We start from the raw sequence: 26933 nt of genomic DNA, 5'->3' as shown, positions 1-26933 counted from the left end.
AAATACAGAGAGAGAGATAGCGCTAATGGGATTCTCAGCTCTTTGCAACAGGCTTTCTCACATGCTGGGTCATGAACTGATTACAGGCTGTAATCCACTCCATTTCAGACAATCTGCATGCAGAGTAGCTTTCAACAAATAAAAACAGCAGATAAACTCTCTCTTGGTTTCTCATTTCCACCCTACCCCACTCCTTACTACAAACCTTCACTGCCTCAATGCGCTGTGAAAACAATTTTACATCCTATAAAAGAAACATTAATATTCAATGAACTAAAATTGAGAAACTTCAAGCTCTTGAGATTGGTTTTACAGACCACTTACCTATACAATTTTATGAGCAATGTACAGCAAGCAGTCAACATATGACTAGTTAGCATGGTTAGCATGGTTTCATTAGACCATGTTGGTAGATAACATTGTAATAAACAATTTGGTCTGTCCTATCGATCAAGTCTAGGCTAAGTTACCATGCTATGAGCTAACACTTAATAGTTAGCTAGCAAAATATATAGCTTCGTCTTACAAAAATTAACCACTGTTTTATTATAGTAAAAGTGTAATAACCTGTTTTTTTGGTGTATTGATTACCATAACCACAGTACAAAAATTATTTATTTATTTATTTTTTGTAACAAAACTGTAGTAAAACTATGGTTTATTTTCATAAGGGTCAACTTTACCCTGCTGAAATAAAGAAACAATACAAACCATCACAGAATTGTTTAAGGTTTTACTGGTTCTAATGGGAATTGTATTGGTTTTAATGGTAACTGTAATGGTCTCTACTGGTAATTGGCCGCCTTCTATTTGTGGCTTGTTAAAACCACTAAACCCAAAACACACTACAGGAAACTATTTTTTAATGGCTTTATTGGTTAAAAGTTGGTGATTTGTAATGTTTGTAATGGTATTTGTAGTGGAAACCATTAGAATTTCTGGAATGGTTTCTATTGTTTTTTTTTGTTTTGTTTTTTCCAGAAGGATATTCAACAGATTGATCAAATTTTCCCTGAAATGGTAACTGTCATGGACCACAAAAAGTATTCCCTGCTGAAAAAAACAGCTAAAACTAGCCTAGACTGGTTGGCTGGTCTTAGCTGGTTTAAGCTGGAAGTAGCTGGTCAGGCTGGTTTTAGCTCATGGTCTCCCAATCTGACCAGCTAAGACTAGCCTGACCAGCTGGGAAAGTGGCCCAAACCCCTCTAAAACCAGCCTGCTGACCAGCTATGACCAGCTAAAACCAGCCAACCAGTCTAGGCTGGTTTTACCTTTTTTTTTTTTTTCCAGCGGGGTTAGTAGACAGTCTAGTGGCAAAACAATTATTTAAAATAAACATTAATATGATTAAATTAAATGTAACCCTCTGAGACTATTATAAATTAGCTTTCTGTATATTTATTCCATCTGTTAAATCTGAGCTAAGCTAGCATGCTATGAGCTAACTCTTAACGGTTTGCTTAGAAAACACAAGATTCAACTTGATTCCACAGGGTGTGTTATTCCTAAAGCGCTAACTATTATGGGGCAGCAAAAAGTATTAGCAAACAACCCGGCAGCAAAGCTAAGCACCCATGAGGAAAGATGGCAGATTTCAATTTCCTTCACCACCTGGGCAGCTGCTATAGAGACTCATATGAATGCTAACATATTCTGGAAGTATTATAGATACCCTTAAGCGACAGTAGAGAGATCAAGGCTATAGAATCTCCTCCTCTGACAATAATTTTTTTTTTTCTTGATTTAATAAGTAGTATGTGTATAATCAGTAGAGTGTGTTTGTAATGACAAGCAACAGGGATCTCATTAAATAGTCTGGAATTTTGCTTGAGTTGCGGTAAAACATGCTACATGAATAAGTATGAACTGTGCACTTGGGTGGTATTGGGCTGGGAAATCAGGGGAAGGTTGAACACTAATTAGACATAACGCTGTTTTCAGATATTTTTTTTTTTCTGCTCAGGCTCAAAGCCTAACCGGGTGGATCGTGATGGGATTGTGAGCCGCTGCTTTTGTTCTCTCCAGCCACAACAGAGGATATTCGGGCTGGATGACCTCATGGGAATTTTCAACTTCAACCACATCTGCGGTCTGAAAAGACAATAGGTAATAAACCTTTAAATGTATATTCCACTCGGTCTGCTAACACAATTAATAACCTCGGTTGATCTGATCTGTATTCCACAAATCCGGGCAAACCGGAGACCTCTTTAGAAGAGCCGCCGGTTCCCTCTTCTTCCTTATTTACTGTTTTCCCTAGTGAAATGGCTTTCAATTGTTATTTAGGGTTTGTTTTAATCAGCATTCTCGAGAAGTGGAAGCTTTGAGACGACTAATAAGGAGGTGACGGCGACTTTTCTGTCATTCTTACTGTGTGAAGTACAGAGCTAAAGCAATTAAGAATCAATCCTTGTTACACTACCATACCGTGGGAAGCCTGAAAGCAGCTACAGCCTTTATGATGAACAGAGTGCTAGTATACATTTACAACCCCTAAGTATGTATTTTCAGACAATATATGAGAGATTAACAATAATATAAGTTCAAAAAATACTTTTAAAGGATTAGTTCACTTCCAGAATAAAAATTTACTGATAATTTACGCACACCCTTGTTATCCAAGATGTTCATGTCTTTCTGTTATCAGTCCAGGATTCCAGGATTTTTCGCCATATAGTGGACTTTAATGGTGGCCAACATGCTGAAGGTCCAAACTGCAGTTACAATGCAGCTTCAAAGGGCTCTACATGATCCCAGCCGAGGAATAAGAGTTGATCTAGTGAAACGATCGGTTATTTTCCTAAAACAATAAAACTTTTTAACCACAAATGCTCGTTTTGCACCAGCCCAACCTCACGCATTACGTAATCATGTTGGAAAGGTCATGCATGACATTGGCGGAAGTGGAAGCAAACGTGCAAAGAAAGTCAAATGCATTTTACAAAAAAAGGTAAAACAATCATGTCGGATGATTTCGAAGTTGGAGGAGAAAATTAGATGGAGTTTTTCACCCTACCCTACCTTTTTGAACTGAAATGCACAGAGGAAGAACTAACCGTGTTTCTTTTTTTTTTTCACTAGATAAGACCCTTATTCCTTTTTCCTTTTTTTAAGCCACTATATGGAGACAAATCCTGTAATGTTTTCTTCAAAAACCTTCATTACATTGTGACTAAAGACAGAAAGACATGAACATCTTGGATCACATGGAGGTGAGTACATTTTCAGGATTGTTTTTTTCTTATTCTGGAAGTGAACTTCTCCTTTCATAACCCGAAGGCCTGCAAACAACATCACTTTTCCCTGACTGACATACAGAGACCCCATAGGCCATAAGGCACTTGGAATTTGACTGATTTGACAGCATTTATTTCCTCTATAGTGTTGCAGCAAACATCAGCTCTTCTAGAGCCCCACGTCTATTGAGTCTATACACATGAATCAGCAGATCCACACTGTCTAGGGGGCTCACTGATGCCTGCTGCTCTTCCTGTGGTGACCGTATGCAAGTGGGCTGGCTGGTCTTCCTGACACAGCAGTTTTCATGCTTTTCCCTGAGCTGTCACAGACCCCCAACTGTAATCATGAAAAACACCAACTGTTTGCGGTAAACGTCCTTGTTTATTCAGGAAAAAAAGTTTAGGTGGGTGCTATTCTATGCCTGTTTTGCATAATTGTCCCCAAAATGCCATGTTCTGTATCTTCTGTTCTGCCTTGTTCCATACTTCAAATTTAATTTGAGGCCTTTTACACATTTACACTCACTCAAACCACTTTTGAATGCAAACTGCAATGTGAAACGGCAAAGCTCTGCATGTCACAACTGCAGAATAAATGCTAAATTATTCATAACTGCATCTCGGACAACACTAAAGGGTCACCTATTTGCTCAAGGTCTTCAAAGTGACATATAAAGTTGATGGACACTATTGGGCAAAAGTTTGGAAGAACTGTGATTTTTTTTTTCAGGATAAGTCTCTTATGGCTGCATTTATTTGACAATAAATGGAGTAAAAACTGTAAAATTGTGAAACATTATTACAATTTAAAATAACTGCTTTCTGTTTCATTATGTTTAAAAATGTAATTTATAAGTGTGATGCAAAGCTGAATTTTCAGCCCTCGTTACGTCAATTTTCAGTCACATGATCCTTCAGAAATCATTCTAGTATGCTGAGTGAACAAATATGTCTTCATATTATTAATGTCCAAAACCAATTTATCCTGCTTAATATTCTAGGGGAAACCATGCTACGCATTTTTCAGGGTTCTTTGATGAATAAAGTTTGAAGAAAAGTATTCAGACAGCAATTTGAAATCTTTTCCCTGCTGGAATAAAACAGCTAAAACCTGCTAAAGCTGGTTGGCTGGTCTTAGCTGGTTTAAGCTGGAAATAGCTGGTTTTAGCTGGTCTCCCAGCCTGGCCAGGCTGGGAAAGTGGCCAAAATCCCTCTAAAACCAGCCTGTTGACCAGCTAAAACCATGCTGGTTGACTAGCTAAAACCAGCCAGTCCATCTCTGTCTCTGACCACTTGTGATCCGATCTTCCGAGACAGATGTCAATACCAGGTGTAAATGGGGTCCAGATGTCTTGCCATTGGCCAGTGAACTGAGATTTGAATGCTGTTGTATCGTGGGAACATTTCACCCTGAGAAACACAAATGTGCAAAAAGCTGTTCTCGTAGCTGGTGATATTTTGATGAGGAAACACTCTTCACCAAGTTTAGCTCTCTCGTAGACTATATTCTGTAAATGAATCGCTATCACTACACTTCTAAACAGAGTGGGAACATACAGTTAACAGAAACAGACTTTGTTGAGCAAATGCAGAAAGCTTCAAGGTTGTGACGTATGAGGCAGAATCCATTGTGATGCTAAAACGCTGACAGTACATTTGTTTCACAAGTGCTTCAAAGGTGAGCCTGCCTCCTTTCAGACAAAACAAAGAAGCTTTAGTGTTCTTCGTGTTTTCTCAAAGGTGATAATCACCCCAGTGAGAACTGTTTGGGCTGAGAGACTCACAAAATGGGGGTTATTCACACAACCTGGGGGTGTGTAAAAAGCAGGAAGATGGGGGGAATAATGGAGAGTAGGTGGGAGACATTCAGCGGAGGTGGTCGCAGGTTACACAGGAGTGATTTTAAGTGGCAAAATCTTGTAAAGGTGTTAGAGGGGGAAACTGGACCACTGACTAAACATCAATACTATGACATTTTAAAATTCTGTATATCTCTGTATACCATGTATGGACACAGTACTTGTCAAAAGTTTGGAAACATCACGATTTTTAATTTTTTAATGAAGGCCCCATAATTATTTTCTATTTGAATATATTTTAAAACATACTTTCTCATGCAAATCTGAATGTCCTGCATCATGATCCTTCATAAATCATTCTAATATGCTGATTTATTAATTGACATTATTAATGCTTTGCAAAAATAGTATATTAATAGTGTATTTACTACACAACAAGAAAGCTGAAGGCTACCTTTGAGTTGAATCTATGTTTACTTTTACATACTCTCATGAAACCATCAAGAACATTGCCAAAAGTATTGGGACACTTCTTTTTAATGAAAAGCTTTGACTACTTAATAATTTCCATGACTACAAACCTTAATGTTAAGCATATAATGATATTCTAGTGTATTGTATGATTTTAATTTTGTAGCAACAGTTTGAACAGGACCCTTTTATTTTCTAACATGACAGTACATCTGTGTATAAAGCAAGGTTTAAAAAGAAATGATAGATTCAGTCAATGTGGAAAAACTTGACTTGTCTGCATAAAGCCAAGTCCTAATCCCAGCTAAATAAAGACCTTGAGCCAAACACTCATCACCAATTACCAGTGACTTGTACACATGGGTACAGTCATTTTAGAAACATCCTAAACAACAACAGAGATGGAAATGCAATTTTTAAATACATTAATTGTTTCCATTATTTTTGCCACAGTTTTGAAAGTGCCTTTTTCTGTTGTAAAGAAGGTGGTGTCCCAATTGATGTTTGGTGATGAGTTTTTGGCTCAAGGTCCGCATTTAAAGTCACACCAGAGGTGTTCAGCTGGGATTAGGACTTGGTTTTACCAGATCAGTCAAGTTCTTCCACACTGACTGAATTAACAATTTATTTTTTAACCTTGCTTTATACACAGATGCATTGTGTGGAAGCACACAATACCCTACAATATAATTATAAGCTTAAACATTAAGATTTGTACTCATGGAAATTACTAAAGTAGTCAAACCTGTTCATTAGAAGGAGGTGTCCAAATTCTTTTGGCGACATAGTGTATTTAGGTAATTTTTTCACTCCAAAAATCAATAATGGTATGAAAGAACTGTATACAGAAAACCTGAGAGTGTTTCTGGACCAGTCCATTTGGACACATCAATACTCCAGTCCAAACCCCCTGAGGACAGGAAGTGTGCTTGGCTTGAGCAGATCCCTGGGGCCGCTGGCCTAGAGTGATAGATCCATCAACACCTCCATCATCCACCCTCACCACCCAAAATCACACAGCAGAACATCTCACGGCCCACCGCAGGCTCTTCACACCTGGACATTCTGCCCTGAGTGGCCCCCTCCTTCCCAGACTCCACTTCCCGAGTACCAGCCTCAGCTGCTCTGTGACCATTACACACACACACACACACACACACACACTTACAAACTCAAGCTTGACCGCATGATTAGGACTGGAGACCACCAGCTGGAGGTTCAGCCAGAGTAAATACAAAGTAAAACAACAAGGCACATCTCAACACAGAACTGTCAACAAAACAGATCCGACTGCAGCTAAAGTCAACAAACAGGGAGTTCATTTAGCAAATGTTTGGGAATGAAACTTCAATGTGCACAAAATATAGAATAGAGAATAGAGAAGCATCGTTTAAAAATGATTAATTGGTTTATTTGATTCATCTCTAAGGTGTTAACAGATGTTTTTTAGTGAAACACCTACTTAAACACTGCTTTTTACCACTTTTCAAATTACATTACATTGTTGAATTGTTAAATTGTTCATGCAGGCAAACTGGTCCAACTCAATCATTAAAAAGAATTGTAAGAACAGTCAGATGTTCAGAAGCTCTTAAAGAAACATCAATTCTCATTTTAATCCAGAAGTCTCATTTCGACTGAAGTCAGTAAATAATCTGAAGTCAGAACTTTTAATCTCAAAACACAAGTGACTTACTTCAGTTTCATGGTGCCACTCCACTTATTTTCCTCCACAGTCCATGATTTTCTCTCCCTCCAGCTGCGAGTGTCGGTGTGGGGCATTAGTCCGAGTCTGCCCACCATGTGTGTGGATTCACCTCACTGCCTACCAGCTCACTGCATCAGTGTTTTCAAAGTAACTGCACATTGGTGTGTTTGCCACTATCAGCCTTGACCGAAGCGTTCCCGTTTCCCGGCTCTCGTCACGCAGCTGCGCAGCAGGGCCCGGCTCCGCTCCAGGGCCCCGACCACTCAGCATTAATCTGTTTTCCCAATTTGTCCCTGTCAGGGATTAGCGCTGTCAGTCAAACTGCAGCCATCCACATGGATCATTTGCCTGTTTCTTTCTCTTGTGCTATTTTCCTCTGTGTACTTCTCTATCTCTCCATCTCTCTGCCCCTCCTCTCTGTTTCTGGATATCTTTCTCGCTGTAATCCTCCGCTGTGATGGGTGGCCTACGGAGCCGACGTTATCAGCTTAGCTGAGTGCTGTTGTGACTGTGTGCAAGAACTCTCAACAACCCCTCTCTCCTCCTTCACTCACCTCTCCAACCATCCCCCATGTCACCATCCCATCGGCTCCATTAGAGCCCCGCCCCCTTGTCCCACCCATCAGGAGACCACTGTCCACATTAGCATTGGCACAGCATGTGGGTGGAAAGGTGAATGGCATCCCCCTGTTTACAACACTTGGGATGCTTTATCATTATTGCCCTGCTACAGCAGTAGAAGGAAGCAAATCTTCAAAACAATGAGATTAAACTGATGCATTTATGTACCTAATTGACTTTAAATTGGAGCACACAGTGAGAATTAGGGGCAATGCTAGTCATAAAGGGGTAAGCACCCAAATGCATCAACTGACCTTTCATTACAAGAGGAAGAATTGTTAAATATCTACTAACTTATGCGCCGTTAGCCACTCATGAATAGTTACTTCAAAGCTTTGTAGTCTTTGGTAAGCATACACATGCAAAACAAATCAAAATACAGACAAAATGGGAGACCTTTAAACATGCATTCAGTAGTTTGGTGCCAGTAGATTTGTTTTTTGGTGATATGAAGAGTAAAAATTACGCAATAGAAAAGTGGTTCCCAACCACGTTCCTGAAGGCCCCCCAACACTGCAAGCTTTCCATGTCTCCTTAATCAAACACACCTGATTTAGATCTGCAGCTTTTTAGTAGAGACTCCAAGACCTGAAATGGGTGTATAAGACGAGAAGAATATATAGAAGAGTATAAGAAGAAATGGGTGTATAATGTGGTTGGGAACCACTGCAATAGAACACTTAGTTTGTGTTTTACCAGCAGAGACAATGAGAAATTTGAACCTGTATAGCTGAAGAAGCTGAAAAGTCCTAAAGTCCGAAGACAGAAAAACAAAAATGATGTGGAGTCTGGAGCGCAAGTTTCCTGTTGCTTCCTATTGAGATTGCGCATGTGAACATAATCTTTTTATATGGGTTGAAGTAGATTTGGGGCGATAAGACCAAAATCTTATATCACGATATGAGTAATTTTATTTCACGGTAATTATATATATATATATATGTGACCCGTGCTGGCAAATGACTAGGGTGTAATGCATACAGTCTAATTTTGAGCTTCAGGTAAAAGAAGTGAAAAAGGTTAGTTATTTTTGAATTCGAGGGTTTTCACAAAAATTAGTTCATTAAGCTCTCTTCTAGCGATCCCAATGCTCCAAATAGTAATTACACATCTAAAATAATCTTGTTGCACTTGTTCTGAGAGGAGTAGGCCTATCTTATTCTCTGCTTACTTCAATGACTGCTGCTGCTTCTCACCACAAGTTGTATGACTATTGTTGCGAAGCGCAGCATTCCAGCTTTGTGAATATTCATACTGAATACTCAATAAGTCCAAACCAGTAAAATATGATTTTTAAATCCATATTGATGAAAATATTGATGATCTCGCTGACTGAAATTTGCATAAAATAAAATGCAATCTTCTTACAGTACATTATTGGGAAATATTTAGTTAATGTTTGGGGGAAAATAGGATGTGTAACCTTATTATTAGATCCATGCATTAAAGTAGGTCTTAATATAGATCTGTCTCAATGTTAATCAAACATTAAAAGAAAAGACAGAATCACTGGCTGCTCTTGATTAAACTATAGTTAATTTGTATCTTTGTTCTTATTTTTAATAACAAAGATAAAATAAAAATAGCTATATTGTGATTAATAATATAGTAATTATTATTAAGAAAAGAATTGGAGGAAAATATCCAATGTTGCTTAGTGATTTTGCTTTGGAATCTTCAGAAAACTTTAACTTAGTTTTTCTCAAAAATCAATTCTGCTGACTCTACCGCCTTCAAATGGCTGTAGCTCAATTAAGTCAAGTAAATAAAATCAGGTCATTTATAATTTTGAAGGTATTTAAATGGAGAATGTTACAATAATTAAAAAAAAACTTTTCATCTTTTCATCTTTTCATCAAAAAACTTTTCATCAAAAAAATGCTAATTTTGCCAGCACAGGTCACATATCACAATATAGTTACTTTCACTTTAAATAAGGTCTTTGATACCATAGAAATTTCATAATTCTAAACAACTAAACAGTCAATGATTAAATAAGAATATGAAACTAATTACAACCAATAGGACAAACATACAGAAGAACAAATAAATAAGAAATGCTACATGTATAAAGTAATCAAATGTATAAAAACACTGCACATTCTTCACAGTGTAAATTAATTAAATATTTTATTAAAGTTGCAAATGTTATTTAGTCAAGCGCAGTGAAAGATTTTCTCTCTTCTGTTGTTTGATTAACATGAATGACAGATAAAAAAATATTAGACTGCTGTCACTTTAAGAGTTGCCCGTATCCAATATACTCTTAATTGTATGTTTTCTTTCTCAGTTGTTTACTTTTACTTAAGACCTAAATTACTGGATTTAGGGGAATACGTGTGTGTTTTTAACCATTCAAGGCCTATAAAGCAGCAAAAATAACTCAGTTCAATACTCCTGTGTTCTATGAGCATCATCTTCACATGTGTGCACCTCTCTGACAATAAACAGTAAACAGCACATTTTCATTTTTTGGGTGACCGATCCCTACAAAATACAGGAAGAACAGTGATGCTAATGCTAGTGCTAGCTAGAGAATATCCCTAACAGGAGACATTAGCATACCTAGCATGTAAAACTATTTTGGACTCCAACAATTTGGTAACAAATAGGGATGCACCGAATATTCGGCCACCGAAAATTTTCGGCCGAAAATGGCCCAAAAGTGCATTTTCGGTTTTCGGCTGAAAGACTTTTATCACTGAAACAACTCGGCCGAAACATTATGTTGACGCAAACAGAAACCGCAGCCTGCACGTGCTTGTCTGAAGCGGTGTGGACGTATTTCAGTATATCTGAGAAAGACCAATGGATAGCGATTTGCAAAACTTGTAATGCCGAAATTTCAAGAGGGGGTGTGTCTGCAGTCGTGCGTGCAGCCAGTGATGAGAGCAGAGATCGGCGCATTGCTGACAGATGTGGCTTTCAGTGAGTGAAAAACAATGGCTTTACGGTGGTGTTACATCACAACATTTTAAAGATATGCCTTTTCTATATACTGTATTTTTATAAATATTTATGTTTTAAACCGTGGAGGTGAGCCAATGGATTTCACACAAGCAACGTGAAAACTGCGCAATATGTTAAAGTGAAAGTAAAAACTGACAGTGCTTTTAGCATCTGACGTGCATTCTCTCAGAGACAATGAGAGACGATTATACTTCATATGCTGATATTAATTTAGTCCCCTACTATTGTGTAAGGGTTGTTGTTTGAAAGACTTAAATAAAGCTCTTAATTTGATGAAACTTCAAAAGGCTATTCATTGAATAAATATGAGCGCTGCAAGTTTCAAAGTCATTTGCTGCACTGCTTTGTTTACCATTCTGACAGCGCCTCCTGCTGGAAGAGAAACACGTAGAGTTGTAAATGTGAACTGATGGATAATGTGTTATAAAATTTTAAAAAAATTAAACAAAGGCAGTAAAATATATGTATATGTTATTTAAGTAATATAATACTTGATTGATAATAATTGTTTAAATTAATATAACTGATTTATTCTTTGAAACTTTAATATTAATTTATGCAATTGCAATGCCTTGATTTTAGTAAAATTAGTACACAGTCATAGCCATAAATGCAATGGTACTAATAATTGGCATAATTCTTTCGCTGTTTCGGTTTTCGGCCTTGGTTTCCTCTTTTTCGGTTTTCGGTTTCGGCCAAGAATTTTCATTTCGGTGCATCCCTAGTAACAAATATGTTTACATTCCTTTACAAAGGAAATAATGTTATACTTCAAGCTTTTCTGTGAATAAATACTTTTAAAATGTACCATCTATTCTAGTTGGAAAAATTGCACTAGCACCATGAAAGCAGTTTAGACGTGGCATAAGAATGAATGCAATTTTCGCAATTTGTGTGAACTTACGCCTCCCTTTTCCACTTTTATCTTCAGATGGCAATTACTTTTATTCAAGACACAGCATATACATACCATGAATTAACTTTCCTTTGTTTCTATGGTTACTCCCTAAGACCAGTGCAACAAAGCACTTTGGCTGCTCAACTCGTCTAGTGACAGTCTGGATTGTTGTACGTGTAATTACGGTGGAATGTTTACTCCAATCATAGTCATTACTGTTCAAGCTCACCTGGAGCCAACTCAAAATGAGTGCGAGGCCATAAAAAACATTTCACCGTGTGTTGTGCTCAATGCCACTGCAAGTCCGCATACCGCCAAACAGCTGTGCCTCTCAATGCTGACCCGCATGCATGCACGTACATGGATACACCCTCCATTTACACACCTTGAAAACTTGGAATGGGCAGTCATCTCACAAATCGTGGCAGGAGTTTAAAAGAAATTAATTTTATCACAACTTCAGACTTTACACAATGTCTACACCACATGTGAACAAGCATCACATGTACACAGTGAAAACAGCACCGCTTTTATAGGAGAAGCCTTGTCACGTCACAATGCAACACTCACTTCCAGTGTGTAACAGATTGTTACAATCTTAGACTATTAGCATGCTAAAACACAGCATGTTCTCAGCATGCTACAACCCTCTCAGAGGAGAGCTGTTTTCTTACAAACTCACCTTCAAGTATACATTTCGTACAGTAAAGGGCATTTACAATTGTCACCCATACACATGATCGGCACTGAGAGACAGGCTAGCTCAGAAGAACTAAAAAAATAAAAACAGAAGTTATTTTTATTTTTCAGAAATCACCCTTAACAGATTATATTAAGTATATTAACATTATGACAAAGAAAATGCTTTCGTCAGCAGACATTCAAACTACATTGTGAATATAAAGAATGAATGCTGTAACAGATGCAGGTAATCACAATTGCTCAGACCTCTCTCTCATAAAACTCTGCATAATACAGTGAGCTTTTAATACAGTAATACAATAAGTTTTCAATTAGGCAACACAATGTTTATTCATTACTAGTTCTTAAGTGACATTTTCGAATTAGTAACGGAGGCTTGGGATCAGCTCTTCAACTGTCAAACTGAGATTTGAATCCGTGGCGGAAGGAAGAAGTTCTGCACAAAAGAGGTTTTTTAAAGACCATACGCTGTTGCTTTATTTTATGTATTTACACACTTGTGCCATCGAACTGTTGTATAAATGCAATATCACACTTGTAGGCATGAGAAATGGCTGTATATACAGCCATATCTCAAGTCACTCATGTGATACTGCTCAAATATATCCCCCATTCTGTGCTGATCCTTATGAATATTAACCACGGTTCTATTATAGTAAAAGTCTGGTACCCTTTTTTTTTTTGGCAGACTGATTACCCATTTGTATAACCACAGTTTTGCTACAAATACCATGGTTAAACCATGGTTAATTTGTGGTTTAACTACACTAACCCTTTTTGTTTTAGGTTTTATTTTTAGTAAAACCAAGGTTAATTTTTTGTAAGGGTAGCAGCAAGATTAACTAGGTGTTTAAAGAACCCACAAATTGGTCTACTAGCAGAAACTGTATTTGCCAGTTTTTCCATTTAAAACTTTTGACACCCAGACATACAACATACACACACCCCAAATCTCTTACAATTCATTGCACATTTTTAACCCACATGGACAGCCGCTCTGATCTCTAGACAGACAAATCTCTCAACCTCATTTTCTTTCTCTTTCTCTCATCCCTTTGGAGTCAATAGAGCATGTGGCCGTCTAAAACAGTCATATCCTTTTAATCAGTTCTACCCCAACTCCCACCTAGCAGAGCCTCAGATGATTCACTCACATGACCCTATACACGATGCTCAGTTCAGGGTTGTTTTGAACCATTTCATCTCGCGGAGCACCGAGGTGGAATAGCAAAGCACACCAGGCTGTTGAGTGTGACAGCGCATCCAGTAGCTTTGGGAAGCTCTTTGGGCACTGTGTCTGTATTCATTACAGGAGCCAGCTAGAATGTCAATACACTAATCATATGCTCCGTCACTCTGGAGCATATGCAGAGAATGGGGGTTAGGTCAACTTCTCAGCCATGCATCTACCGATCATCAGCTCCTTATTTTCTCACTAGATGCCCACTAATATTTATACAGTATAGCCTGAATAAAAGAAAGTTAAAACGCCTTATTGGAGCCAAAGATGGCTTACAAAAGGACTATGGTAACACTTGTTCATAGACCAAAGCACTTAAACGGCACTAGTACCTTACTGGTACTATGGTATTAATATGATAGTGTCCGTTTCAAAAGTTAATACTGTGAAATATTTTTTTTGGGGATGAAAGGTAAGATGCTGACATTAGAAAGCAAAGGTAACACCTTGCATTGATTGGATCACTACAATCACATTCAGATGTGGCCAGGGATGGATTCTGACCACTGTTGTTCTGAAAAATAAATTCTTATAAAACGTTATTTGAAATCACAGATCATAACAGCACTAAAGGGATGACTGGAAACAGATTGACCTTGTCCCTCGTCACCCTCCTCTCCACTGTGCAATTATAATTGCAATCCAATTAACATTTCATTTACAAGAGAGGATCCAGCCCCCTGCTTGTTGTACAAGCAGGTTAAAGGCCCAATGCACACTAGTGGAATAACTGTAGGTCTGGATGTTCACTGCCAGCTTTTGATTTAAATGTAGAAGTTTGATAATGACTCCTTTAGAGGATGGTCTTCATTAATTTTTTGGCATGCCTGAAAGCAAGGTGTTGCACTGGTGTTTCTTCTTCTGCATACTCTGATCAAGTGAAACATCTGTGAGGGAAAGGTATCTGGAGGTGGAATTGCTAGGTGGAGCAAGACATGTTATTAGAGTTTTATGGTCTTGATTTTTAATTAAACAGCAATGAATATTTTAAACCCATTTCACACCTTAAACATGCAGTTTACTGTTAATCCATCATGTGTCACTTCTGCGCATACTAACACTAATGCAAACTTGCGTTTAGACAGCAGCTAGTCAAAGTCTCTTTAAGGACAATCACACAACAGCTGCCATAGTAAGAATTCCTATCACTCAATCTTTGATCTTGTACAGTTTTTCAATTTCTCAGCCTTTGGTTACTAATTTAATGACAGTTACACAAATTAGTGGCAAACAGTCACACTTAGAACCAGTATTCCAATAATGCTAGCAAGTCCAAAATGATAACTGACCTCAATTCAAACCATAACAATAAAATTCCTGGCAGGCACTAGTATTTGGGATGAAACAAGAGGTGGTACCCGACATAACTTCCTAATTCTTCTGTTCATCCACCCTGGAGTTTAAATTGAAAGAGAAAAGCAAATCTATTTTCTCTCTCTTCCTCATCGTTCTCTTTCTGTGACATAGCAGCCTCCCTGCTTATCCGCTTCTTTTGAGATCAACTCCAAAGTAAACAGAAGCGCAATTATAAATCAGATCGCAAAAATTAACCTTGTCCTACATGGGGTCACATCTGTCCGTTGTCTCAGAATGACCCGGAAGTGCTTGGGCAGGTGGCAACATCCCAAGCGGATCTAACAACTTAGCTGACGTTATTCTCCACAAAGGGAGAGGCCCCTGATCACTCTTTAATATCCCATGTTGTCACTTGGCTTGAGAAATTTGTCAAATGTGTTTTCCAGAAGCATTCCTTCCACCACCCTTTTCCACATAGCAGTGGAAATGAGAAACTAATACACTGACTGATACAAGCATGTACGTTCCTAAAATCATGCCATCATTTAATTTAAGAAGTGATCGAGTAAACACTAGTAGATACTGGAGCAACATGGGGTTAGGTACCTTGCTCAAGAAGGAACATTTTGGTCATTGATAGCCTAGCGGTTAGCACACTGACACAGTGCAACTGCACCTCCAGCGACCCGAGTTCAAGTCCCAACTTGTGGTCCTTTGGCAATCCCATTCCCAACTGTCCACCTCACGCTTTCCTGTTATTCTCCACTGTCTCGTCTGCTAAGAAGCATAAAAAAGCTTACAAAAACAAGCAACCCTACTGGTTGTCAGTCTTTGGCTATTATGCCACGTCATCCTACAATAATAAACCACACCGAAGTCCAAAAAATGTAACCTTGTGATTCAGTTCTCAAGGTAAAGATCCAGAGGCATCTAGTTAGCTACCTTGCTTTGCTGCATAAGGATGTTTAAGGGTCCATTAGGTGATCTATGTTAAATGTGTTTTCTTACCTGATGAAAAAGGATGCCGCAGCTGAAGTGGGATGGTCAGAGGAAGCAGGCACAGCCTGGCCTAACTGAACGGGACTTCTTTGCCTGGAGGGAGTCAGGGACACTCTGGAGATGGTGGAGTCTGAATGCCATTCGCTCTGCTCTGCTTGACCTACGATGCCTTGTGTCTAGGATGGGAGGAAGCAGGACAGATAATGCTTCAAACTTTAGAATTCAACAATATAGGATTAAATTACCCTCTTACATAGTTCCATGAATCACACGCCTAGGTCACAGAGGATCACACCTTCTTGAAGGAATAGAGCAAGTCCTTACAAGGAGCAAGAGGCCGTTCGTTTACGGATTATGTTTCAAAGTTCACATATAAAAAGAAGGAGGTAACACTTACTCACATGCATTTATCATAAAGTACATAATTAACCACCAGGGAGGAACATTCATCCCTGTACTAAAGGTATGAATGGGGGTTCAATGGGTAGAGATTAGGCCGATTCAGAAGAAATGTGAATTCCATAGCCAGAACCATAGCAAGATGCAGAGTTTGCCAATCCAGACATGGTCTCCCATGACTTGAGGCAATATAGGCAAGTCTTACACTGCTCTCAAGAAAGTGGCCAGATCATTGGTTGGTGTCCCCAATGGTGTTCACGCAAAAACGCACGATTCCACAAATCGACTCTACATTGTGAAATTTGAAATGCTGAAATGCACAATTCTTGCATGAGGTCTATGAGGAACTGCTTTTTCGCAGATAAGAAACATACTGGTTTGGAGTTGTTAAGTATTTTTGCACTGGAACCCATTCATTCATGGACGTTTTCATTATTTTACCAGAGTCGCTCTTTGTCTCTGAGGCCTGTGAGTAACTAAGTAGCTTAAACCCACAATCAAAATGATCTGTCAAGTGCTTGTTTTGAATGTAGGCAGTGCACTAAAAGGCTTCAGGTAAGGTTGGGCAATTTCCCAGAGAATATCATGAGTTAGTCACTGACAACACATTGAGCAACACACAGCCGTGGCTTTAGTGTGGCATGTCATCTATGTTGTGGTGGTTGTACATAATGGCTGGATTTGTGTTTGTTCGGGATTCATGTCTGGCAACTAAAAAAACATCGTTAACAATCTTTTCAGGAAGCATAGGCCATCCAGTGCGTGATGTGTCAACAATACTTTGACAGGACAATTATTTATATACCTTGGATGACATATGAGCGCCATATATCACAAACCTTTACACACATGGAAGGATTACTCACATGAGACGGAGTACAACAAGTAGCATCTATTCTGTTTCTAGTCTGCACTTTGTTAAACTGTGACATTCGGTTGAATAATTACTATTACATTGGCTTCAACTGATTTGAGGGCTGAAGGATTCTGAGCAAAGGAAAAACAGTTTGTCTTGTTTGAATTGTTTATGTCTGTTTATTCAGATGAGCCAGAACTGTGTTTATGTCTATAATTGCTTTTTGTGTATGGTTGAAATCAATAATTGTTATGTCTATCAGTTCTGTCACAGAAATGGCAAGTCCATTGTTCGAAACCACAAAGTATGCATGCGGACATGACTTGAACTTCAATTCGTTTTTGGGAATGGCTATACATACACAATAGTGGTTGTACACACAGCTCAGGTGGGATAAAAACCAACTCTGGTGGCCAGGTTTCTAAGCCCGTGAGAAGCCAGAAAGGGCTTCAATGACTTTGCACTCATGCATTCATCAATGTAAAAAGCACCATGCTGGATCCGTGACATGACAGAGTCATATCGCAGTGCATGGCATTCCGGTTTTAGATGAGCCATGATAAATCAAAACAGCGTCACACTGACAGCAAGTGCTGTCTATCTGGACAGAATGGTAATCCCCACGTAGAGATAAAGAAGGAACGGGTGTCACATTTCACATCAACAGGATGTTTAAAGGGGCTACGCAGTCAAAGCGAGACCGAATTTGAGATGCACAAACACAGACATTAGACACACATTCACGTGCACACACACTGAAGCAGCTGTCAAAAAACCCACTATGGGTTTTTGAGGACTTAAGCCCTCCAGTCAAGCTGTTTTTATGAGAGTCAGACACAGAGCACGAGGTGCACACGCTGTATCCCCAGGTCGGGTCATTAAAGTACAGCTGCAGAGAGCTCCCAGCACTCTATAAAATCAGGTATTCACTTTACACCATACACCCTGCCTACAACCTCATCACTACACTAGAGTCCAGAAAATCCAAATTTTCACATCTCCTTCCAAATGTCTGTGTCTTTGCTTTTCTTTTCTGAAAAGGAGCAGCATAATTCTCTCTCTGTTTCTCCTGCTCAGAGGGAGGTAGTCTGTTCACAGTCTGTTCACGCTGCTTAAGGATTCCTGGTTTTGGGCTCCCAGTAGGCCAGTAGGTCATTCCAGCCCATATGAAACCCACGTGGAAAATCCCATCCCGCTATGCTCTAATAATTTTATCTGCCAGCTCGAGTAAAGAGCAATAAACCTGACAGTAACACGCTTTCAGGATGGTTTTTCTTTCTCTTTTTAAAGGTGCTACTCATCAGATTATAGTAAAAAATGGTTCAGCAAATGCTCAAAGAAGTATACTATTTTTTTTCTGCTGTGTTTGTTACAATGCATTCTGGGATCATCTTCACTGAAAATGATAAATGCTATACTGTCTTACAACTTGGCAAGCTATCAAGTCCGAATTGGGTCGATGCCTACAAATTTGGCCTTTTGGAACAGAAATTCCAAAATTCAAGAATTACCAGCTATTATAAGTGGATTTGTAAAATTTATCATTTAAATTTTAACCTTTTTAGAGTGTGTCTGAATATGCTTTTATACCGCTTTATAAACAAGTATTATACAGCACCTTGAGTATCAGATGATAATACCATGGTAATTGAATACTGTAATAACCCTGGTATTTACCTAGGCAATCCAAGAGACCTACAAGGAATGCATTGGTATTACCATAGTACATGTTCAAAAAACTCACATGTGGTCTGAGCATTTCAAGCATTCGTTTGAATCTAAACTTGACAGCAGTCAATTTCTTCATCTTGTGCTGATAGTGAATCTCCTGAACTTTGCATCAAAGTGCTTCTTGCCATTTGATGTTTTACTTCTTGCTTTTTAGGAACTCTCACCTGCTTCAAAAGTAGTGATATGCCTTTACCAACTAGCACAGACATAAAAAATCTACTTCACAGAACACAATACCCCTCCAAAGACTTCCTGTCAGACTCAGTCCATCTCAATGGCTTTGTCTCCTCCTCTTTTCTCCTCCTGCTTTTCATTTCTCCCCACAGAAATCAGATGAGTTAAAGCTCTTTGCTCAAGGCTCTGCTGAAGTCCCAGCGCACTGCATGCGTTATTGTCATCCCTCCGATCTAATGAAAGGAAGGAGCCTTTCCAAATTACACAAGGCACATCTTTGAACAAGGAAAAAGCATAGAGCTCAGAGCTATTCCTGTTCATGCACAGCCTACATGTGCGAGCTGTGTGTTAGCGTAAAGCAGACAACTTCTGTTGGTTTTTCAAGACGCACTGGGCCAGCAGTTGGTCACTTTTTTTCAAGGCTTTTTGCTTTGTGCACAAATACAAGCTTTAGTTCACTGGAATAAAAGCACTTGTTGACATTAACTCAAATAGGACACACACAGGGTATTGTTAATATCCCATCATCAATAGTGGCAGGAACAAAAAGGCTCTATTAGAGGCAAATACAAAAGATTGTAAAAGCAACATCAATACCACAGAAAGAGGTAATATGTATTACAATTAAACACCTCTCTGATGCCACAGAGACTATGCTATGAAAGACAGACAGGAATAGTTCAGCTGACCACCTGTGGTGGTGAGTTTTGTTTAGTTTTGTCAACACGCTGAAGCTGTACACTTAGTACACATGAGCAGTCCACTGTGGAATGTAACAGTGCAGTAAGGCAGACAGTCAATAAAATGCAGGAGTAATAAAATGAATTCCTCAAGCAGTCAATCTGCCAAACCTGCATTCTGGTGATTGATCGATATATAAGACCAATATATCTGTCAGATGAATAATCATATTCAGCTATTATGAGAATAATGTCAACAGTCGATAACTGTAACTTTTTTTATTTTTTTAATTGCTGTGTACACACTACTGTTTTGCATTTATCTGATTAAAAAAAAACTGTAAAACTTTACAATAACGTTCTATTTGCTAACTACAATTAATGCATTAAAGTATTAAGACTTGCGTGACTTAATATAACATAAATTATGTCTTTTACAGTATTTTTATAGTATTTATTTATCTTTGTTATAAAAATACAGCTGTTCATTGTTAGTCCTTGTAAATCTTGAAATCAACATTAACTGATATTAATACAGCTGTGGTCAAAAGTTTACACCCCCCTTTCAGAATCTGCAAAATGTTAATTATTTCACTATTTCACATAAAAGATGTTTACATATAGTCCACAAGAGGAAATGATAGTTGAATTTATAAAAATCCTCATGACTTTATGATTTTGAGATCCATCTTTTCAAACTGAGGACAACTGAGGGACTCATATGCAACTATTACAGAAGTTTCAAACACTCATTGATACTCCAGAAGGAAAAGCAATGCATTAAGAGTCGGGGGTGAAAACTTTTGAACAGAATGTGTACATTTTTCTTATTTTGTGTAAATATCATATTATTTCATTTAGTACTGCCCTTTAAAGGTTACAGAAGATAGTTACATATTTCTCAGAAGACAAAATAAGTTAAATTTTTGGGACCTGAAGGATTTTTCTGAAGAACAGCAGGCAGTTCAGGACAAACAATGGACTCATGTGCAACTATCACTAAACAAAAAAACACAGCTGTGGATCATTCAGGTAACAACAGAGTATTAAGAATCAAGGGGATGTAAACTTTTGAACAGGGTCATTTTTATAAATTCAACTATCATTTTCTCTTGTAGACTATATGTAAACATCTTGTAATATGTAATTTATTCCTGTGATGGCAAAGCCACATTTTTAGCAGCCATTACTCTAGTCTTCAGTGTCACATGATCCTTAAAAACATTATTTTAATATATTAATTTGGTAATATTTCTTATTCTTTTCACATTTAAAATCAGTTGTGCTTTTTAATAATTTGGAAACCATGCTATTTTATTCCTCAGGATTCTTTGATGAATGCAAATGTGTAAAGATCAGAATTTCTTTCAAATAAAGTTTTTCACTCTCACTTTTGATTAGTTTAATGCATCCTTGCTAAATAAAAGTATTAGTTTATTAATACATAAATACTGACACTGACAACATGATACACCACATTTTCAAATCACTCACTCGTAAATCAACAGGTGCGCTGACAATGTGAAACTGCACTACAGATGTACAAATCTGTAAATGAGACAGCATAAATTGTTAACACACTTTCCCAGTGCATTATGTTTAAACATGCTCTCTGTGTATAACTGAGTCTATGTGATTCAATTATGCAGGTGTTTTCAACTGCAATTCATTTAGACAGCTGTAGGCTCAAAGAACCAGACCAATCATCAACTGATGCCTGCGCTGGTGAATAATAATGCTTCATAGAGCCTTTCAAAGTGAACTTTTCCATATCTCTCAATCACTCAGCAGCTCTTTTGACTTGGAAAGATGTCAAAATACATCTAAACAATTGTTATTTTCAAACCCTGCACCCTGTAAAAGCTCCTGTTGTGAGCGATGAAAACGTTGCAGGAAATAAACATGGTAACTTCTAAATCCTAAACACAGTGAGAACATTTTTTTAAGTATTAAATCAGAGCAACCGATTATCATTAAAATCATTTAATGCATAAACAAAAGATCTCATAGTGGGAGAGAAATGGAAGGTTGCATACCGGGTTTGGCTGAGGAAGGAAGTTATTGACGCGTGAGATGCTCCACATGCCCTCCAAGTACTGCTGGGCTTGAATGGTGACCGAGCTGATGGTTCCCGTCAGAGGTCTTCCTCCCATGGTCACCTGCACGCTGGGTTTCAGTGCACCAGAGCTGGAAGACGAGCTCTGAGACCAGCCCAGCTCACGCTGCCGCTCCCCCACAGGCAGGACGCTGTGCGCTGGGTGAGGTATCCTTGATTTGCTAGGTCTGGAGGAAAGAGTGACCACGCTGTGAGCCGTCAGCCTGGTGGGATGCCCAGGGAAGGTGTTGGGAGGCAGGGATGGCATGTCGGAAGCAGAGTACAGTTCTCGGAGAGTCTGAAGTGCCTGCTGTTTCAGCTGCTGTGCAGGTGTGGCGCACACCTGACACCTCGTTCCTTCATGTCCGCCTTTCAGCGACCAATCAGGCACTTGCAGCTGGTCAATGATAAAGGAAGCAAATCCAGGGTCCTGCAGAGAACAAGAGATGACAAACTAGTGTTACAGCTAAAAATAATGCTTGTTTTGATTTTGTTTTTCAGATGAAATCTGGTTTGGTTTCTAAATTCAAAGCTATACATTTCTGAAATTAGATTTTTTATTTTATTTATATATTTAAAAAAAAATACTACAACTACAACAACAACAACAATTATAATAAAAATAAAAATTATTATTACTTTATATATCCAAAATTAGATTTAAAAAATATATTTTTTAAATAATGTTTTAAACATCAAAAACAATAAATGCATTATTGTTGTTATTATTGTTATTATTATTATTATTATTATTACCAAAAGAAACCATGTTTTTATATTGCTTCTATATATTTTGAAGCTATTAATCTATGTAATTATTTTTTAAAGTGCTTTAAAACAACAACAATTAATTTATTATTATTATTATTATTATTATTATTATTATTATTATTATTATTATTATTAACAAAAGCAATCATCTTTATATATTTTAAAGCTATAAATCTATGTATTTGGAAAACAAAACATATAAATCTCAGATTATTTTAAACAGTTCCTTAAAAAACATCAACAACAAGTAATGCATTATTATTATTATTATTATTATTATTATTAACAAAACAATCATATTTTTATATAGCTTCTATTTATTTTCAAGCTATAAAACTATGTAATTGGAAAATAAGTATTTAAAATATTTTTTAAAAAGTGCTTTGAAACAACAACAATTAATTTATTATTATTATTATTATTGTTATTATTATTATTATTATTAGTAACAAAACCAATCAAAACCAAGCTATGAAACCATGTAACTGAATATATATATATATATATTATATTATATATATACATACATAAATCTCAGATTATTTTAAATCAGTTCCTTAAAAAACAACAATTAATGCATTATTATTATTTTTTATTAACAAATCAATCATTTTTTATATTGTTTCTATATATTTTGAACATGACCTAATTCGAAAATAAAATATAAAGCTCACATTATTTTATATTGATACATATATATTTATATATATATCAGTTTATTTTTTAAAGTGCTTTAAAACAACAACAATTTGTTTATAAATTTTATTATTATTATTATTATTATTATTATTATTATTATTATTATCATTAATAAAAACAATCATATTTTTATATTGCTTTATATTGTTTGCTATGTTTTATAGCTACAAAACTGTAACTGAAAAAAAAAAAAAAAAAAAAAATATATATATATATATATATATATATATATATATATATAATGTCATTATTATTATTATTATTATTATTAATTATTATTATTATAGCAATTATAGCAATAACATTTTTATAACTTCTTTAATAACATGATTTTATATTATATATAGAATACATTATATACATTATAATTTTATATTTTATATATATAATGTAGAATAAAATTATACTAAAATATAGATACATTTTCTTATTTTCAGATTTGTCTTTGCCTGTGGGCTAAAATAAAGAATTAAAACTAACTTTTTCTCACAGTGATCAAAATTTTGAAGAGTACAAAATAAAAAATGCTCATTATTCTTATCACAATATCCAACATTTTACAAATACGCAGACAATGTGTATTTGGATGCATTTTACTGATCAAAACCTGCGAAGCCATAGCCTGCAGACATTTAGACAAGATTTTCCCAGTTTTCCCAGAAGCCTTGTCTTAATTATAATATTTCAAACTAAGCAGAGCCGAAAAGTGAGAGTTTTGTGGGTGGAAGGATTGAGCGGTGAAGAGAGGAGGGGTGGCGGGCGATAGGGTGTAAAGAAAACAACAGCTGAGCCCGGGCATGAAACACATTGCTGCGTCTATTTACATTTGATAAGACTCCCAGCAGGGAGAGATATGACAAGAGACCCAGCATGAAAATAATCATCTCCCATTCAATGCCAAGGGCATGACGCCAGTCTACCTGATGGACAGGGGCTTATGTCTGTGTACTCACACTCGAACACAATGAAGTGCTTGGAGCAGGTAACTGTTGCTACAATACAGGATCACTTATCATGATAATACTACCAAACATAAAGTATTAACCAGCCACCATTAGAAAAACACTTACACAAAAGGTAAACAAGTGGAAATGATAGGAATTAGAATACATTTAACGTAGTTCTATGGATTTTAACAGTTTTCTTCACTTAAAAAATAAATTATTATTGAATTAAATTAAACATGCCATTCTTTCTCATTAACATTCTAGCTCATTAAAAAAAGGAGCTCATACATTGGAATGACATGAGAATGCTAATTTTGAAGCAAACCAGTCACTCACTTCTAATGCTGTAGTTTCTCTTTGTTCTGGTCTTTTGAGAGACATATTTCACATTCTAGATCAGTATTAGGAGGTTAGACCCTGACTGGAGCCCAGGGCAGCATTAATGTTTATGATGCCTGATTTTCTCAGAGCCACAGTAGTAACCTGGATGACTGAGAGCCCAAAGGCACTACCACAGCACGTAAATCATCCACTATGAGGTGTAAAATATGGATGTTTAATGGAATTAACACCATAATTACTACACAAAACCCTCTTAGGTCTCTTTAAGCACCTCAATTAAGCTAGACTTCAATATGTAAGCAAAAATCATCCCACAACTTGTTTGTTTAATAAAATATGCGGTCTCCTATGACAGACGATCATTAGGAATGCAGGCAGATATGTTTGTGATTTGTGCCCTGACTTTAAACTTCTCAAGTCAGGTGCACTGGAGTCCAATTATTATAAATATTCTGTGTGGAACTATTCAAAAGGGCATGAATATTTAAAGATGATCATTTAGATAAATAGTTGAGTAGTGCAGTGTGGGAACAGAAAGACTGCAGTATAGACACTGAGAAGGAACTGAATAAGTTAGTGGTGCTGTGATAAAGTGTGTGTGTGTTTTCAAATGGGAAATTTTTGAATATTTACTCATCTGTAATTTATGGCTACAATGTTCTCTGTCAAATGGTATAGTGCCACATTCTGCAGATGTTTTCATGACGTTTGCATGAAGCTATTTTAATGATTTACACCGTAAGGTACATTCCTGTTTTTTTTGTTTTTTTTTTTTTGTTCTTTTTCTTTTTTTACTTACTGTTTCCACAGAAAATGTTATGTTGAAAAGGACTGTTTTTCTATGGAAGCCTGTTTTCCACCAATGAATGAAAAATATCTCACAATTCTGACAATTTTTTCTCAGAATTGCGTGATATAAACTTGCATTTCTGACTTTTTTCCTGCAAATGCAAGTTTGTATCTTACAATTCTGACTTTCTTTCATGCAATTTTGACTTTTTTTCTCTAGTAAACTCGCAATTGTGAGTTATAACATCACAATTAAGAGATAAAAACGTCTGAAATTTATTTGTGAACTTGATTGTGAAATCTAGACTTTTGACAATTGTCAGAAATAAAGTCAGAATTGTGAGATGTACACTAGCAACTGCGAGTTATAAAGTCACAAATGTTGGATATAAAAGTCACAACTGAGAAATATAAACTCGCATCTCTGACTTTTTTTTTTCTCAGAATTGCATTTTAGAAATGAATAATTGCAAGAAATAAATTTAGAATTCCGAGATAAAAAATTCTCGCAAATGCAAGTTTATATCTGGCAATTCAGACTTTATAAGACTGATATGTTCTTAGAATTGTTTATATCTTGCAATTCTGACTTAACTTGCAATTGTGTGTTATGAAGTCAGAATTGTGAGTTCATATCTGGCAATTCTGAGAAATAATGTCAGATTTGTGTGTTTGTATCACATAATTCTGACTTTATTTCTCTGAATTTCGAGTATATATCTCACAATTTGGACTTTATAACTCGCAATTGCAAGTTTATATCTTACAATTCTGATAAAAACGGTAGAAATGTAAGTTTGTATCACACAATTCTTTGAAAAAAAGTCAAAATTGTGAAATGTAAACCAAAAAAAGTCACAATTATCTTTTTTTGTTGTTAATTTATTTTATTTTATTTTTTATTATTTATTCAGTGGTGGAAATGGGCTTCCATAGTTTTCAGACTCTTTTCAACATTCAACATCTGATAATAAAAAGAATGATTTCTCAAAGATCATGCAAAACAGAAACTGGAGTAATAACGGTTTGTTAAAATGCCCCACCATTAGGATGGTATCATCCATCCACCAGTGCCAGAAAGAGAATTATAAAAAATTGAGAAGTGAGAGAGTGAGCGAGAGAGAGAGACAGGATACGAGGTAAGATGGGGGATAGACCCCTGGCCTTGGGGCTTGTAGTTGGCCATTGTGTGACTTTATTGGCAGTCAGCTCTGGGTTTTTATGAAGCTCTGGGGATGAATGCAGGAGCCTATCTGCTGATTAGTGATGCACTAAAGAACAGAAAGGGAACAGAAGGATAAATGACTACATGTGTGCCCTCAGCCCGCTAGTCTGACTGTCTCTAAAACTAATGATGATGAGATATGAGTGTGGGGAATGGACAGAGAATACCAGGGTGGGGGAGGACTTACAGAGATACATGCGAGTGAAAAAAAAAGAGAAAAGAAATGCAGAAGATAAACCTGACAATGAGAAAGTGAAGAGAGAGAAAATACAATAAATTGTG

At 36.9% G+C, this 26933-nt stretch overlaps 1 protein-coding gene across 1 annotated transcript in view; it reads right to left on the bottom strand.

Annotated features, from left to right (window-relative positions):
• kif26ab (kinesin family member 26Ab) overlaps positions 1-26933 on the bottom strand; it is a 104026-nt gene that overhangs the window by 38838 nt on the left and 38255 nt on the right. The window contains exons 3-4 of the mRNA XM_073826597.1: positions 21820-22308; positions 15953-16119 (exon numbers count right to left, since the gene is read on the bottom strand). Of these exons, the coding sequence (XP_073682698.1) occupies positions 15953-16119; positions 21820-22308 (656 nt within the window). The remainder of the gene's footprint in view (positions 1-15952; positions 16120-21819; positions 22309-26933) is intronic.

Source organism: Garra rufa, chromosome 21, assembly GCF_049309525.1.
Source record: "Garra rufa chromosome 21, GarRuf1.0, whole genome shotgun sequence".
Taxonomy (NCBI): Eukaryota; Metazoa; Chordata; class Actinopteri; order Cypriniformes; family Cyprinidae; genus Garra; species Garra rufa.
The sequence above is the reverse complement of the archived record's forward strand: the minus strand, read 5'-3'. Positions and strand labels throughout refer to the sequence as shown.